At 48.7% G+C, this 17,144-nt stretch overlaps 1 protein-coding gene across 2 annotated transcripts in view; it reads left to right on the forward strand.

The window, feature by feature from the left end:
- Window positions 1-14,913, forward strand: part of LOC137427185 (syntaxin-binding protein 5) — a 331,945-nt gene extending 317,032 nt beyond the window's left edge. For both annotated transcript variants that reach the window (XM_068116437.2, XM_068116439.2), the window contains 2 exons: window positions 4,719-4,939; window positions 14,736-14,913. In XM_068116437.2, the coding sequence (XP_067972538.2) occupies window positions 4,719-4,939; window positions 14,736-14,777 (263 nt within the window). In that variant the 3' untranslated portion in view covers window positions 14,778-14,913. The remainder of the gene's footprint in view (window positions 1-4,718; window positions 4,940-14,735) is intronic.
- The last annotated feature ends 2,231 nt before the right edge of the window (window positions 14,914-17,144 follow it).

A 17,144-nucleotide genomic window follows, 5' to 3' on the forward strand; every position in this document is an offset into this window, starting at 1 on the left:
TGAGGTTAATCACCGAACATACTCACACTGAAGGGTAGTAGGGTAGGTGAAGGGTAGGCAGGGACAGAAATACAAGTTTGTGTGGCAAGGGTGCCCGGAGGGCGTGAATGGTGTTGGTGTCCTGTTTTCTGAGGAGTTTGTAGACAGTGTGGTGAGTGTGACTAGAGTGAGTGAAAGGTTGATGATGGTGAAAATGATGATTGGAAAGCTCTTGGTGAACATCATCTCGGGATATGCTCCGCAGGTTGGTCGAAGCGATGAAGAGAAGGACAAGTTCTGGTGTGCGATAGAGAAGCTGATGGAAAACGTGAAAGATGAGGAAGTTGTTGTGGTAGGAGGAGACCTAAATGGACACGTGGGAAGGAGTATGGATGGTTTTGAGGGAGTTCATGGGGGTTACGGATATGGTGTGAGAAATGGAGAAGGTGAAAGGATTTTGGAGTTTGCTGATGGAGCTGATTTGTTGATTTGTAATACTCAGTTCCAGAAAGAGGATAATAAGCTTGTTACATACAGGTCAGGTGGGTCGATGACAACCGTTGACTACCTGCTGGTGCGTAGGCGAGATAGGGGGCACCTCCGGGACACAAAGGTGATCCCGGGGGAGGAGGCTGTTTCACAGCACCACTTGGTTGTCTGCGACATAAGGGTGAAAGGTGCGAGGAGAGCTCAGTGGGTGAAGTACCAACCGAGAATGAAGGTGTGGAGGTTGAAAGAGGTGACAGTGAGGGAGGCATTAAAAGAGAGGCTGAGTATGGTGGAGGATGATGTGGTTGAGCTTGAAAGTGGTTGGATGTCAATGTAAGATAGTCTGTTGGGAGCCGTTGGTGAGGTATGTGGATGGACAAAAGGACCACCGAGGCACTCGGAAACATGGTGGTGGGATGATGAAGTTGGAAAGAAGATTGACGAGAAGAGGAAGAAGTTCAAGGAGTGGCAGAAGGCGAACGGTATGGGGGCAGAAAAAGCAGAGCATGAAAGTTATAAGGCAGCCACGAAGGCTGAAAAGAAAGAGGCAGCAAAGCCACAGGAGGCATGTCGGAAAATGTTCGGAGAACGCTTGGATTCGGAAGAGGGTCAGAGAGCGGTATTCAGGATTGCAAAGCAGATAGCGAAAGAGAGGTGTGATGTGATGGGGGTGAGTTGCTTGAAGGATGAAGTGGGACAAATCGTTGTGGACCCAGATGGAATTAAAGGAAGATGGAAGAGATATATGGAAATACTGTTGAATGCAGAGAATGAATGGGATGGCAACATAGAGAGTAACCCAGTTTTAGGACCGGCAGAGAAGATAACCGAGAAGGAAGTTGAGGAAGCTATAAAAGCAATGAAGAGTAGAAAAGCGGGAGGGCCGACGGGAGTTGTGGGAGATATGTTGAAGGCAGCGGGAAATTGGGGTGTGAAGAGAATGACAGAAATCTGCAATCTGGTGGTGAAAGAAGGCTGCATTCCAGTGGATTGTGAACTGAGTACCCTCGTCCCTCGAAACAAGGGGAAAGGTGACCCCCTGGACTGTGGCTCGTATCGAGCGATAAAGTTATTGGAGCATGGAATGAAGGTATTGGAAAGGGTGTTGGAGAGGAGGATAAGGAAGAAAGTGAAGATTGACGAAATGCAGTTTGGATTTATGCCAGTAAGAGGAACGACAGATGTGATTTTTATTGTGAGGCAGTTGCAGGAGAAGTATATGGAGAAGAGGAAGAAGTTGTTTCTTGGGTTTGTTGATCGAGAGAAATCATTCGATAGGGTTCCACGTGAAGTAGTGACATGGGCAATGGGCATTGAGGAAGTTCGGAGTGGAGGAATGGTTGATCAGAGTGGTGATGGCAATGTACAAAAGAGCACGCACAGCTGTAAGGACGAATGACGGGAACAGTGGTGAGTTTGAGGTGAAGGTGGGAGTGCATCAGGGGTCGGTACTAAGTCCACTACTATTTGTAGCTGTGATGGAGGTGCTGGCTCAGAACGTAAAGGAGGGTTTACCGTGGGAGTTGTTGTATGCAGATGATCTGGTGTTGATTGCAGAAAGTATGGATGGACTGAAGGAGAAGATGAACAAGTGGAAGGAATGTATGGAGACAAAAGGTCTGAAGGTGAATATCGGAAAAACGAAGGTGATGGCAAGTGGTAAAGCATGTGGTGAGGTGGAAAGAACTGGGAAGTGGCCGTGTGTTGTGTGCAGGAAGGGTATCGGAGTGAATTCCATTCAATGTACAATGTGCGCTGAGTGGGTTCATCAAAAATGTAGTGGTTTGAGAGGGTCATTAACCAGTGTGGCAGCTACATTCAAGTGTAAGGTGTGCACAGAGGGAGCTGCAGATGGAGTAAATGTTGAGTTGGATCTTGGAGATGGCGTGAAGCTGGAAGGTGTGAAAACATTTTGTTACCTTGGAGACATGCTGAATGGAGAAGGTGGATCAGACTCGTTGCTCGAGTGAGATGTGCATGGAAGAAGTTTCGGGAACTGAGTGGCGTGCTGACGATGAGGGGAGTGTCATTGAAGCTGAAGGGAAAGGTGTATGCTGCATGTGTGAGAAGTGTTATGATTTATGGGAGTGAGACATGGGTAATGAACGTAGAGCAGCAACGAAGGCTGGAAAGGGTGGAAATGCGAATGGTTCGGTGGATGTGTGGAGCATCGTTGAGAGAGAGGAAGACAAATGATGAATTGCAAAAGATGATGGGAATAGAGCCTGTGATGGATGCTGTGAAGAGAAACAGGTTGAGATGGTTTGGTCATGTGTTGAGGAAGGATGAAAGTGACTGGTTGAAAAGAGTGATGGAAATGAATGTAGAAGGAAGTAGAGGACGGGGAAGACAGAGAAAGACTTGGCTAAAGATGCTCAAAGAAGAAATGCGGGCAAGGGGGTTAACAAGGGGAGATGCAGAAAATAGGGCAAAATGGAGAACATTGTCATGGGGACCGCAAGGTTAACCCCCGCTCTTGCAGGGAAAATGGCCTTAAAATACCTGTTGTTGTTGTATACTCACACTGAGACGAATGGGGAAGCTGCGGACTGTTTTGTCTTTTCGCCAATTGGCTCAAAACCCTACTGAGGTTAATCACCGAACACACTCGCAAAACTCTACTGAGGTTAATCACCTAACATACTCACACTGAGACGAATAGGGAAACCCAGACCTGTTTTGTCTTTTCACCAACAACAACAACAACAACATGCATTTTAAGGCCATTTTCCCTGCGAGAGCGGGGGTTAGCCATTGTGAGTATGTTAGCAATTGGTGTCTTTTCACCAATTGTCTCAAAACCCTACTGAGGTTAATCACCTAACATACTCACACTGAGACGAATAGGGAAACCCAGACCTGTTTTGTCTTTTCACCAACAACAACAACAACAACATGCATTTTAAGGCCATTTTCCATGCGAGCGGGGGTTAGCCATTGTGAGTATGTTAGCAATTGGTGTCTTTTCACCAATTGTCTCAAAACCCTACTGAGGTTAATCACGTAACATACTCACACTGAGACGAATAGGGAAGCCCAGACCTGTTTTGTCTTTTCGCCAATTGTCTCAAAACCCTACTGAGGTTAATCACCGAACACACTCACACTGAGACGAATAGGGAAGCTCCGGCCTGTTTTGTCTTTTCGCCAATTGTCTCAAAACCCTACTGAGGTTAATCACCGAACACACTTACACTGAGACGAATAGGGAATCCCAGACCTGTTTTGTCTTTTCGCCAATTGTCTCAAAACCCTACTGAGGTTAATCACCGAACACACTTACACTGAGACGAATAGGGAAGCCCAGACCTGTTTTGTCTTTTCGCCAATTGTCTCAAAACCCTACTGAGGTTAATCACCGAACACACTCACACTGAGACGAATAGGGAAGCTCCGGCCTGTTTTGTCTTTTCGCCAATTGTCTCAAAACTAAGCATTTAAAGTGGATGTCCACTAACAAAATGTCAGCCACTTGTCCAACTGTTTCATGCACTTCCTTTGCACACATTCCTCAATAGGAGTCTTCAGCCTGTCGGTTAATTATATTGTTAGTCATATATATGAATGAATGATCGTTTTAAGGCCATTTTCCCCGCTAGAGCAGGGGTTAGCCCTGCGGGCCCCATGACAATCATGGTTCCCTGTTTGAGGCAATGTTTTTATGGCCGGATGCCCTTCCTGACGCCAACCCTTGGTCACGCTCTTATGATGCGCAGGGATACGGTGTACCTATTCTAAATCGGGGTACACACCATGATCATTCACCCCAGCAAGCTGGTATTCAATTTGCCGACCTCGGAAGGATGACAGGCTGAGTCAACCCCCCTGGCGTTAATTCAGCGATCGACCGGGATTCGAACCCAGGATCCTAGGATCCCAAGCCGGCACCCTAACCGCTAAGCCAACACCAGGCTATATTTTTAGTCATATGCTATTAAAAGTCTATGTAACACCAAAAGCCATCGAAGAAACACCAACAGTATAGCTCATTGGGTTTTTAAGAGAGCGCATCCGTATAAGAGTGGTGCAAAAACAGAAGCAATTGTGCACCACTCACTTTGTATTGTTAACTGGTTAGTTAAATGGACGAGGTTAACGAGCTTACTTATCAATAACGAATTGCAGGGGATAATAGTAGAGACAATCCCAGCAATACATCATTGTGACGCAATGAAGTGATATAATAGAAAATGAATGCCTTCAGTTGGTAATAGCAGATGGACGACCCGTGGCTCGTTGTGGTTGTGCAGTTGGTGAGGCGGCGTGTGGTAAGCCGGCCCGAAGCCTGGCACACCACATTCCGGGCACCGGTGGTGTCGAAGGAGTGCGATGCTCCGCTGGGAGCACGGCGGTCGAGGTGGCTCGGGCACGTGCGTCGCTGGACGAACGTGGCCAGAGGATCGGCGAGGCCGAAGAGAGGTCGGAGGCCATGATGGCCAGCGCCGAGAACTTTGCAAAACACGCTCATGAGGTAGTCTTCCACACCTGCAGCAACTCGTTTCATTTTATTTATTACTTGGACAATCGAAGATTTTTTCGGTATATTGGTTGGTCTTGTGCGTTATTCTGTCTGTTTGTTTGTCTGTCAATCGTGTACAGGTCACAATTTTAAACCAATCTCCATAAAACTTCATCAAACGCTAGAGTTGGTCATGACGAAGAAGCCTCGAATTTTTGAGGTCAAAGGTCATCTTGAGGTCGAATTTCTAAATTTTTCATCCAATTGACTTTAAAATTGAACATATTTGCATATTGAGTTATTAAATTGGGAAAACAACTATTGGTAAAGGCAAAGGTCAATTCAAGGCCAAACTTCTCAAATCATCAATTTTCATCTGCAATTCGTCACTTTCCATCCTATTAACCTGGGAACTAAACAGCAATTGCATAGTACATCAATAAATTGGGAAAGCAACTATTTTTGAGGTCATAAGTCACAGGTCAACTCAAGGTCCAACATCCTTAAATGCAGTATTTGGTTTTCCGTTTCATTATGACTGCACCATATACTGAGGCTGTGTGGACTGTACTTCCCCGCTGATGGATCTCTGGTAGCTTGTAACTGTTGCTGTGTTTTTGCCTGAGGAAGAACTGCTGAAATATATCTATCTGAGGTCTTCCCACCATCTTTGTTTCTTTCACATTTCCTTCTACATTTTCATATTTCTCTTTATTCATTGTAATTCTTGCTATTTTCTTATTTCTCTCTTTCTTTATATATCTGTCTTTGGAGAAGTGAATTATTGCAGAAATGTTTCTGGAAGGTTCACTTGGCTGCACCTGGATGGGTTTTGAGGGTGGAGGAATGGCAGCTGAAACCCGAATCCTGTCCAGTTTCCTCCTGATGACTCCATCTTTGCTCTTTATTTCTTCTGGTTCCTTCTGATGACACAAATGCAGTATTTGGTTTTCCATTTCATTGAAAAATCGTCAATTTCCATCTGAAAAATAATCAATTTGCATCCGATTGAACCCATCTTCGATCAAAATCATCAATCTAAATCTTAATGAAATGGACAATCTGATGTGTCCATGGCAACTTTTTTTGGCGGGTAGGGGGGATTTTGCAAATATCATGCTCTGTACAACGTCTTGTTTATTTATTCCCAAGTTAAGGTTCATGGAGGAGCTTCGTCATGCAGAGGAGCATCCAGGACAATAATTCTGATGATGAGCTCATAAACACTGTTATAAGGGATTTGAATCTGGGATCGCCAAATCATGACCCATGAGCTCAGATAAGAACATGAATTAGGTCATCTTCTTTGATCACATGCAGCACAAGGCTGAGGGGTAGCATCATTGGCTGGGGGCGCAGCTTTGCCGCTCCTGCAATGCACTCTGCTGGTTAGAGCAGGAATTTGGTAGCTTGTAACAAAACTTGTAACAAAAAGCAGGTCAAACCCAGGCTCGACAATTTTTAGCTGGTCGAACTCAGGCTGGACAATTTGGAGCTGGTTGAACCCAGGCTAGACAATTTGTAGCTGGTCGAACTCAAGCAAGACAATATGTAGCTGGTTGAACCCAGGCTAGACAATTTGTAGCTGGTCAAACCCAGGCTAGACAATTTGTAGCTGGTCAAACCCAGGCTAGACAATTTGTAGCGGGTCGAACCCAGGCTAGACAACTTGGAGCTGGTCAAACCGAGGCTGGACAATTTGTAGCGGGTCGAACCCAGGCTAGACAATTAGGAGCTGGTTGAACCCAGGCCAGACAATTTGGAGCGGGTCGAACCCAGGCTAGACAATTTGTAGCTGGTCAAACCCAGGCAAGACAATTTGTAGCGGGTCGAACCCAGGCTAGACAATTTGTAGCTGGTCAAACCGAGGCTAGACAATTTGTAGCGGGTCGAACCCAGGCTAGACAATTTGCAGTGGGTCGAACCCAGGCTAGACAATTTGTATCTGGTCAAACCGAGGCTAGACAATTTGTAGCTGGTCAAACCCAGGCTAGACAATTTGTAGCTGGTCAAACCCAGGCTGGACAATTTGTAGCGGGTCGAACCCAGGCTAGACAATTTGAAGCGGGTCGAACCCAGGCTGGACAATTTGGAGCTGGTCAAACCCAGGCTGGACAATTTGTCACGGGTCGAACCCAGGCTAGACAATTTGAAGCGGGTCGAACCCAGGCTAGAAAATTTGTAGCGGGTCGAACCCAGGCTAGATAATTTGGAGCTGGTTGAACCCAGGCTAGACAATTTGTAGCAGGTCGAACCCAGGCTCGATAATTTGTAGCAGGTCAAACCCAGGCTAGACAATTTGTAGCTGGTCAAACCCAGGCTCGATAATTTGAAGCAGGTCAAACAATTTGTAGCTGGTCAAACCCAGGCTAGACAATTTGTAGCTGGTCAAATCCAGGCTCGATAATTTGTGGCAGTTCAAACCCAGGCTAGACAATTTGTAGCTGGTCAAACCCAGGCTCGATAATTTGAAGCAGGTCAAACCCAGGCTAGACTGGTCTTTGTCTTTCCCTCGCGGTCCCCATGTACTGTCTTTGTCTTTCCCTCGCGGTCCCCATGTGCTGTTTTTGTCTTTCCCTCGCGGTCCCCATGTACTGTCTTTCCCTCGCGGTCCCCATGTGCTGTCTTTGTCTTTCCCTCGTGGTCCCCATGTACTGTCTTTGTCTTTCCCTCGCGGTCCCCATGTGCTGTTTTTGTCTTTCCCTCGCGGTCCCCATGTACTGTCTTTCCCTCGCGGTCCCCATGTACTGTCTTTCCCTCGCGGTCCCCATGTACTGTCTTTGTCTTTCCCTCGCGGTCCCCATGTACTGTCTTTGTCTTTCCCTCGCGGTCCCCATGTGCTGTTTTTGTCTTTCCCTCGCGGTCCCCATGTACTGTCTTTCCCTCGCGGTCCCCATGTACTGTCTTTGTCTTTCCCTCGCGGTCCCCATGTACTGTCTTTGTCTTTCCCTCGCGGTCCCTATGTGCTGTCTTTGTCTTTCCCTCGCGGTCCCCATGTGCTGTTTTTGTCTTTCCCTCGCGGTCCCCATGTACTGTCTTTCCCTCGCGGTCCCCATGTACTGTCTTTGTCTTTTCCTCGCGGTCCCCATGTGCTGTTTTTGTCTTTCCCTCGCGGTCCCTATGTGCTGTCTTTGTCTTTCCCTCGCGGTCCCCATGTGCTGTCTTTGTCTTTCCCTCGTGGTCCCCATGTACTGTCTTTGTCTTTCCCTCGCGGTCCCCATGTGCTGTTTTTGTCTTTCCCTCGCGGTCCCCATGTACTGTCTTTCCCTCGCGGTCCCCATGTACTGTCTTTGTCTTTCCCTCGCGGTCCCCATGTGCTGTTTTTGTCTTTCCCTCGCGGTCCCCATGTACTGTCTTTGTCTTTCCCTCGCGGTCCCTATGTGCTGTCTTTGTCTTTCCCTCGCGGTCCCCATGTGCTGTTTTTGTCTTTCCCTCGCGGTCCCCATGTACTGTCTTTCCCTCGCGGTCCCCATGTACTGTCTTTCCCTCGCGGTCCCCATGTACTGTCTTTGTCTTTCCCTCGCGGTCCCCATGTACTGTCTTTCCCTCGCGGTCCCCATGTGCTGTTTTTGTCTTTCCCTCGCGGTCCCCATGTACTGTCTTTCCCTCGCGGTCCCCATGTGCTGTTTTTGTCTTCCCCTCGCGGTCCCCATGTACTGTCTTTCCCTCGCGGTCCCCATGTACTGTCTTTGTCTTTCCCTCGCGGTTGTCAGCTCTTTCACGAGCCTCGATTCAGTATAGAAAGAAAGAAAGAAAGAAAGAAAGAAAGAAAGAAAGAAAGAAAAAAAAAAAATACAATTTGTAGCTGGTCAAACCCAGGCTAGACAATTTGTAGCAGGTCAAACCCAGGCTCGATAATTTGTAGCAGGTCGAACCCAGGCTAGACAATTTGAAGCAGGTCGAACCCAGGCTAGAAAATTTGAAGTGGGTCGAACCCAGGCTAGATAATTTGGAGCTGGTTGAACCCAGGCTAGACAATTTGTAGCAGGTCGAACCCAGGCTAGACAATTTGGAGCTGGTCGACCCAGGCTAGACAATTTGTTGCAGGTCGACCCAGGCTAGACAATTTGGAGCTGGTTGAACAACCCAGGCTTGACAATTTGTAGCAGGTCGAACCCAGGCTAGACAACTTGGAGCTGTTTGAACCCAGGCTGTACAATTTGTAGCAGGTCAAACCCAGGCTAGACAATTTGGAGCTGGTCGACCCAGGCTGGACAATTTGTAGCAGGTCGAACCCAGGCTAGACAATTTGGAGCTGGTTGAACCCAGGCTAGACAATATGTAGCAGGTCGAACGCAGGCTAGACAATTTGGAGCTGGTCGACCCAGGCTAGACAATTTGGAGCTGCTTGAACCCAGGCTAGACAATTTGTAGCAGGTCGAACCCAGGCTAGACAATTTGTAGCAGGTCGAACCCAGGCTAGACAATTTGGAGCTGGTTGAACCCAGGCTAGACAATTTGTAGCAGGTCGAACGCAGGCTAGACAATTTGGAGCTGGTCGACCCAAGCTAGACAATTTGGAGCTGGTTGAACCCAGGCTAGACAATTTGGAGCTGGTCGACCCAAGCTAGACAATTTGGAGCTGGTCGACCCAAGCTAGACAATTTTGAGCTGGTCGACCCAGGCTGGACAATTTGTCGCAGGTCGAACCCAGGCTAGGCAATTTGGAGCTGGTTGAACCCAGGCTGGACAATTTGTAGCAGGTCGAACCCAGACTAGACAATTTGGAGCTGATCGACCCAGGCTAGACAATTTGGAGCTGGTTGAACCCAGGCTAGACAATTTGTAGCAGGTCGAACCCAGGCTAGACAATTTGTAGCAGGTCGAACCCAGGCTCGATAATTTGTAGCAGGTCGAACCCAGGCTAGACAATTTGTAGCAGGTCGAACCCAGGCTCGATAATTTGTAGCAGGTCGAACCCAGGCTAGACAATTTGTAGCTGGTCGACCCAGGCTAGACAATTTGGAGCTGGTTGAACCCAGGCTAGACAATTTGGAGCTGGTTGAACCCAGGCTTGACAATTTGTAGCAGGTCGAACCCAGGCTAGACAATTTGGAGCTGGTCGACCCAGGCTGGACAATTTGTAGCAGGTCGAACCCAGGCTAGACAATTTGGAGCTGGTTGAACCCAGGCTAGACAATTTGTAGCAGGTCGAACCCAGGCTAGACAATTTGGAGCTGGTTGAACAACCCAGGCGTGACAATTTGTAGCAGGTCGAACCCAGGCTAGACAATTTGGAGCTGTTTGAACCCAGGCTGTACAATTTGTAGCAGGTCAAACCCAGGCTAGACAATTTGGAGCTGGTCGACCCAGGCTAGACAATTTGGAGCTGCTTGAACCCAGGCTAGACAATTTGTAGCAGGTCGAACCCAGGCTAGACAATTTGGAGCTGGTTGAACCCAGGCTAGACAATTTGTAGCAGGTCGAACGCAGGCTAGACAATTTGGAGCTGGTCGACCCAAGCTAGACAATTTGGAGCTGGTTGAACCCAGGCTAGACAATTTGGAGCTGGTCGACCCAAGCTAGACAATTTGGAGCTGGTCGACCCAAGCTAGACAATTTTGAGCTGGTCGACCCAGGCTGGACAATTTGTCGCAGGTCGAACCCAGGCTAGGCAATTTGGAGCTGGTTGAACCCAGGCTGGACAATTTGTAGCAGGTCGAACCCAGACTAGACAATTTGGAGCTGATCGACCCAGGCTAGACAATTTGGAGCTGGTTGAACCCAGGCTAGACAATTTGTAGCAGGTCGAACCCAGGCTAGACAATTTGTAGCAGGTCGAACCCAGGCTCGATAATTTGTAGCAGGTCGAACCCAGGCTAGACAATTTGTAGCAGGTCGAACCCAGGCTCGATAATTTGTAGCAGGTCGAACCCAGGCTAGACAATTTGTAGCTGGTCGACCCAGGCTAGACAATTTGGAGCTGGTTGAACCCAGGCTAGACAATTTGGAGCTGGTTGAACCCAGGCTTGACAATTTGTAGCAGGTCGAACCCAGGCTAGACAATTTGGAGCTGGTCGACCCAGGCTGGACAATTTGTAGCAGGTCGAACCCAGGCTAGACAATTTGGAGCTGGTTGAACCCAGGCTAGACAATTTGTAGCAGGTCGAACGCAGGCTAGACAATTTGGAGCTGGTCGACCCAGGCTAGACAATTTGGAGCTGGTTTAACCCAGGCTAGACAATTTGGAGCTGGTTGGACCCAGGCTTGACAATTTGTAGCAGGTCGAACCCAGGCTAGACAATTTGGAGCTGTTTGAACCCAGGCTGGACAATTTGTCGCAGGTCGAACCCAGGCTAGACAATTTTGAGCTGGTCGACCCAGGCTGGACAATTTGTAGCAGGTCGAACCCAGGCTAGACAATTTGGAGCTGGTTGAACCCAGGCTAGACAATTTGTAGCAGGTCGAACGCAGGCTAGACAATTTGGAGCTGGTCGACCCAGGCTAGACAATTTGTAGCAGGTCGAACCCCAGGCTAGACAATTTGTAGCAGGTCGAACCCAGGCTAGACAATTTGGAGCTGGTTGAACCCAGGCTAGACAATTTGTAGCAGGTCGAACCCAGGCTAGACAATTTGTAGCAGGTCGAACGCAGGCTAGACAATTTGGAGCTGGTCGACCCAGGCTAGACAATTTGGAGCTGGTTGAACCCAGGCTGGACAATTTGTCGCAGGTCGAACCCAGGCTAGGCAATTTGGAGCTGGTTGAACCCAGGCTGGACAATTTGTAGCAGGTCGAACCCAGACTAGACAATTTGGAGCTGGTTGAACCCAGGCTAGACAATTTGGAGCTGGTTGAACCCAGGCTTGACAATTTGTAGCAGGTCGAACCCAGGCTCGATAATTTGTAGCAGGTCGAACCCAGGCTAGACAATTTGTAGCTGGTCGAACCCAGACTAGACAATTTGGAGCTGATCGACCCAGGCTAGACAATTTGGAGCTGGTTGAACCCAGGCTAGACAATTTGTAGCAGGTCGAACCCAGGCTAGACAATTTGTAGCAGGTCGAACCCAGGCTCGATAATTTGTAGCAGGTCGAACCCAGGCTAGACAATTTGTAGCAGGTCGAACCCAGGCTCGATAATTTGTAGCAGGTCGAACCCAGGCTAGACAATTTGTAGCTGGTCGACCCAGGCTAGACAATTTGGAGCTGGTTGAACCCAGGCTAGACAATTTGGAGCTGGTTGAACCCAGGCTTGACAATTTGTAGCAGGTCGAACCCAGGCTAGACAATTTGGAGCTGGTCGACCCAGGCTGGACAATTTGTAGCAGGTCGAACCCAGGCTAGACAATTTGGAGCTGGTTGAACCCAGGCTAGACAATTTGTAGCAGGTCGAACCCAGGCTAGACAATTTGGAGCTGGTTGAACAACCCAGGCGTGACAATTTGTAGCAGGTCGAACCCAGGCTAGACAATTTGGAGCTGTTTGAACCCAGGCTGTACAATTTGTAGCAGGTCAAACCCAGGCTAGACAATTTGGAGCTGGTCGACCCAGGCTGGACAATTTGTAGCAGGTCGAACCCAGGCTAGACAATTTGGAGCTGGTTGAACCCAGGCTAGACAATATGTAGCAGGTCGAACACAGGCTAGACAATTTGGAGCTGGTCGACCCAGGCTAGACAATTTGGAGCTGCTTGAACCCAGGCTAGACAATTTGTAGCAGGTCGAACCCAGGCTAGACAATTTGGAGCTGGTTGAACCCAGGCTAGACAATTTGTAGCAGGTCGAACGCAGGCTAGACAATTTGGAGCTGGTCGACCCAAGCTAGACAATTTGGAGCTGGTTGAACCCAGGCTAGACAATTTGGAGCTGGTCGACCCAAGCTAGACAATTTGGAGCTGGTCGACCCAAGCTAGACAATTTTGAGCTGGTCGACCCAGGCTGGACAATTTGTCGCAGGTCGAACCCAGGCTAGGCAATTTGGAGCTGGTTGAACCCAGGCTGGACAATTTGTAGCAGGTCGAACCCAGACTAGACAATTTGGAGCTGATCGACCCAGGCTAGACAATTTGGAGCTGGTTGAACCCAGGCTAGACAATTTGTAGCAGGTCGAACCCAGGCTAGACAATTTGTAGCAGGTCGAACCCAGGCTCGATAATTTGTAGCAGGTCGAACCCAGGCTAGACAATTTGTAGCAGGTCGAACCCAGGCTCGATAATTTGTAGCAGGTCGAACCCAGGCTAGACAATTTGTAGCTGGTCGACCCAGGCTAGACAATTTGGAGCTGGTTGAACCCAGGCTAGACAATTTGGAGCTGGTTGAACCCAGGCTTGACAATTTGTAGCAGGTCGAACCCAGGCTAGACAATTTGGAGCTGGTCGACCCAGGCTGGACAATTTGTAGCAGGTCGAACCCAGGCTAGACAATTTGGAGCTGGTTGAACCCAGGCTAGACAATTTGTAGCAGGTCGAACGCAGGCTAGACAATTTGGAGCTGGTCGACCCAGGCTAGACAATTTGGAGCTGGTTTAACCCAGGCTAGACAATTTGGAGCTGGTTGGACCCAGGCTTGACAATTTGTAGCAGGTCGAACCCAGGCTAGACAATTTGGAGCTGTTTGAACCCAGGCTGGACAATTTGTCGCAGGTCGAACCCAGGCTAGACAATTTTGAGCTGGTCGACCCAGGCTGGACAATTTGTAGCAGGTCGAACCCAGGCTAGACAATTTGGAGCTGGTTGAACCCAGGCTAGACAATTTGTAGCAGGTCGAACGCAGGCTAGACAATTTGGAGCTGGTCGACCCAGGCTAGACAATTTGTAGCAGGTCGAACCCCAGGCTAGACAATTTGTAGCAGGTCGAACCCAGGCTAGACAATTTGGAGCTGGTTGAACCCAGGCTAGACAATTTGTAGCAGGTCGAACCCAGGCTAGACAATTTGTAGCAGGTCGAACGCAGGCTAGACAATTTGGAGCTGGTCGACCCAGGCTAGACAATTTGGAGCTGGTTGAACCCAGGCTGGACAATTTGTCGCAGGTCGAACCCAGGCTAGGCAATTTGGAGCTGGTTGAACCCAGGCTGGACAATTTGTAGCAGGTCGAACCCAGACTAGACAATTTGGAGCTGGTCGACCCAGGCTAGACAATTTGGAGCTGGTTGAACCCAGGTTAGACAATTTGTAGCTGGTTGAACCCAGGCTAGACAATTTGTAGCAGGTCAAACCCAGGCGACAATTTGTAGCAGGTCGAACCCAGGCTAGGCAATTTGGAGCTGGTTGAACCCAGGCTGGACAATTTGTAGCAGGTCGAACCCAGACTAGACAATTTGGAGCTGGTCGCCCAGGCTAGACAATTTGGAGCTGGTCGAACCCAGGCTATACAATTTGTAGCAGGTCAAACCCAGGCGACAATTTGTAGCAGGTCGAACCCAGGCAAGACAATTTGTAGCAGGTCGAACCCAGGCTCGATAATTTGTGGCAGGTCAAACCCAGGCTAGACAATTTGTACCTGGTTGAACCCAGGCTAGACAATTTGTACCTGGTTGAACCCAGGCTAGTCAATTTGTAGCTGGTCGAACATAGGCTAAACAGATTAGAGGTGAGTGTACATACCTGTAGGCCATCTTGTCGGCCGGTCATCTCCTGGCAGACCTTCAGCTCTTCTCGTCTGTTTCCTCTCTCTCGTTCCTGTGATACATCTCTGCGACGCTCCACTTTCTCGTTACACCATCTTCCCTGTCACCCACCACACCAACCAATGTGATTACAGTACTTCGTTACAACAGCACTCGTCACCACTACACCACGCGGCAATGAATAAACCGACAACATTAATTCTTTCTCTGTCCCATCCCCACCATTGTTCCTCATAATCAGATAATGCTGAAGTCACGGGAGAAGAAGTGGTATCAGCTGTGAAGTCCTGACGCCGATGAGACCTGAAAACCTGTGGTTTGTTGCAGCACACGGTCGAATCCGCACTGCGAATGCCGCCATTTTGTAACCCTCTATTGCTGGGCACGACCGCCAGATATCACCAAGCACCGGCTTCCGTCTGGTTGCATCATCTCATGGCAGCGGCTGCACACCTCCCCACCACCCCCGACCCTGTTCTGTACACCTATTTTTGTTGCATTTTAACGGTGGCACCTGTTTGTTCAGGAAGTTGTGCTCCAGGTATGAATCCACTCACTAGGCCTTACGCCTCTTCCTTCTTGATCAATGTTGGATTCCTATCCGGCTGTTAGGACAAACATTGCTTTATTGTCCACGTGTGTACCGCAGGTGCAGGTTTTGCTGTCTGGTAGTATAGTGTGCAACAAGGCCCAGTTTTCTGCTCGGTTATTTTTATTCCACCTCGTTCCGATGTACAGGTGAACACACTTTTCATGGTTTCACACAAATCGATAGTTCATTTGTTATCCGTGTAGATATATTCAGAGCGGAGTTTGACCGGTCATGTGATGATTCCTACCAGGTACTTGTTATGTATTGTTCTCGTTTAAAGGTTCCATCACTTGTGGTAGGCCTACACACAAATAAAAATAACAATCCCATTATTCAGTTATTGTAATTGTATTTTTCGCTCCCTGCAGCTTGAATGGTCCAAGGTTATCCCTCGGATTTGGTTTCTGTAATTACATTCGTAAATCCTCAGCCTTTTACAAACGCATTTACTGGTGTATTTCATTTAATATCAGTGAATCATCATGCCAGGCCGTGGCCTAACACCGTGTCGGATCCAGGCCGTGGCCTAACACCGTGTCGAGCCCAGGCCTTGACCTAACCGCGTGTTCGACCCAGGTCTTGGCCTAACCGCATGTCGGATCCAGGTCTTAGCCGAACACCTTGTCCGATCCAGGCCATGGCCTAACACCGTGTCGGACCCAGGCCATGGCCTAACACCGTGTCGGACCCAGGCCATGGCCTAACACCGTGTCGGATCCAGGCTTTGGCTTAACACCGTGTCGGACCCAGGTCTTGGCCTAACCGCATGTTGGACCCAGGCCATGGCCTAACACCGTGTCGGACCCAGGCCATGGCCTAACACCGTGTCGGACCCAGGCCTTGGCCTAACCCCAAATTTATTTCAGAATTGATGTTGAAGAATTTGGTTTTTATATCACACGTGACTGCTGTTAGTCATTCCACCAAGGATTATGAGACAATCCGACAAACCAGGAAATGAAACCTGTGCACAGTTGGGATGAAATAAGATGATTGAATCATGGTCGATAATTATATCAAAGATTTTAATTACTTGAACATGTTTGTAAAACCTCCAAGGTGTTTTCAGTGATTTTTAAGGCCTATTTATTTATTCTGGTAACGCCTTCAAACTTGAAAATGCATTATTTTATATATTTATTGATTAAATATCCATCAGTTTTATGTTTTTCTTTACATGACTCCGAATTGCTGTTGTTATTATGTTCACTGCTCTGAGTAGTTCACAGAGTGAGTATCCAATAAGAATGTGACGTCAAAGCAAACTTGATGACGTGTTTGTGATGAACACAATCTCCATGTAAATAGGATTGAAAATGTTTTTTTCTTTTTTTTCTTTCTGAAATACGAACCCGGAACCAAACTCGCGCTGAAGAGTAATTTCATAAAAGAGTTTATTATATTCGCCTTTGGCATGCGCTGTTGCAGACCGGGCAAGCTTTACTCTGCCGTAGGTAGAGGAGTACTTTGAGAACATCCATCTTTTCATTCATCATTCCAAAGGACCATGAAAGTTGGAGAGGAGGTGAGGGAATGGGGGTGAGGTGGGAGGGAATGGGGGTGAGGTGGGAGAGAAATGGGGGTGAGGTGGGGGGGGAAATAGGGGTGAGGTGGGAGGGAAATGGGGGTGAGGTGGAGGGGAAATGGGGGTGAGGTGGGAGGGAATGGGGGTGAGGTGGGAGGGAATGGGGGTGAGGTGGGAGAGAAATGGGGGTGAGGTGGGGGGGGAAATAGGGGTGAGGTGGGGGGAAATGGGGGTGAGGTGGAGGGGAAATGGGGGTGAGGTGGGAGGGAATGGGGGTGAGGTGGGAGGGAATGGGGGTGAGGTGGATGGGAAATGGGGGTGAGGTGGAGGGGAAATGGGGGTGAGGTGGAGGGGAAATAGGGGTGAGGTGGAGGGGAAATAGGGGTGAGGTGGAGGGGAAATAGGGGTGAGGTGGGGGGAAATGGGGGTGAGGTGGGAGGGAATGGGGGTGAGGTGGAGGGGAAATGGGGGTGAGGTGGGAGAGAAATGGGGGTGAGGTGGGAGAGAAATGGGGGTGAGGTGGGAGGGAATGG

Source organism: Myxine glutinosa, chromosome 5 (assembly GCF_964187855.1).
Source record: "Myxine glutinosa chromosome 5, kmMyxGlut1.1, whole genome shotgun sequence".
Taxonomy (NCBI): domain Eukaryota; kingdom Metazoa; phylum Chordata; class Myxini; order Myxiniformes; family Myxinidae; genus Myxine; species Myxine glutinosa.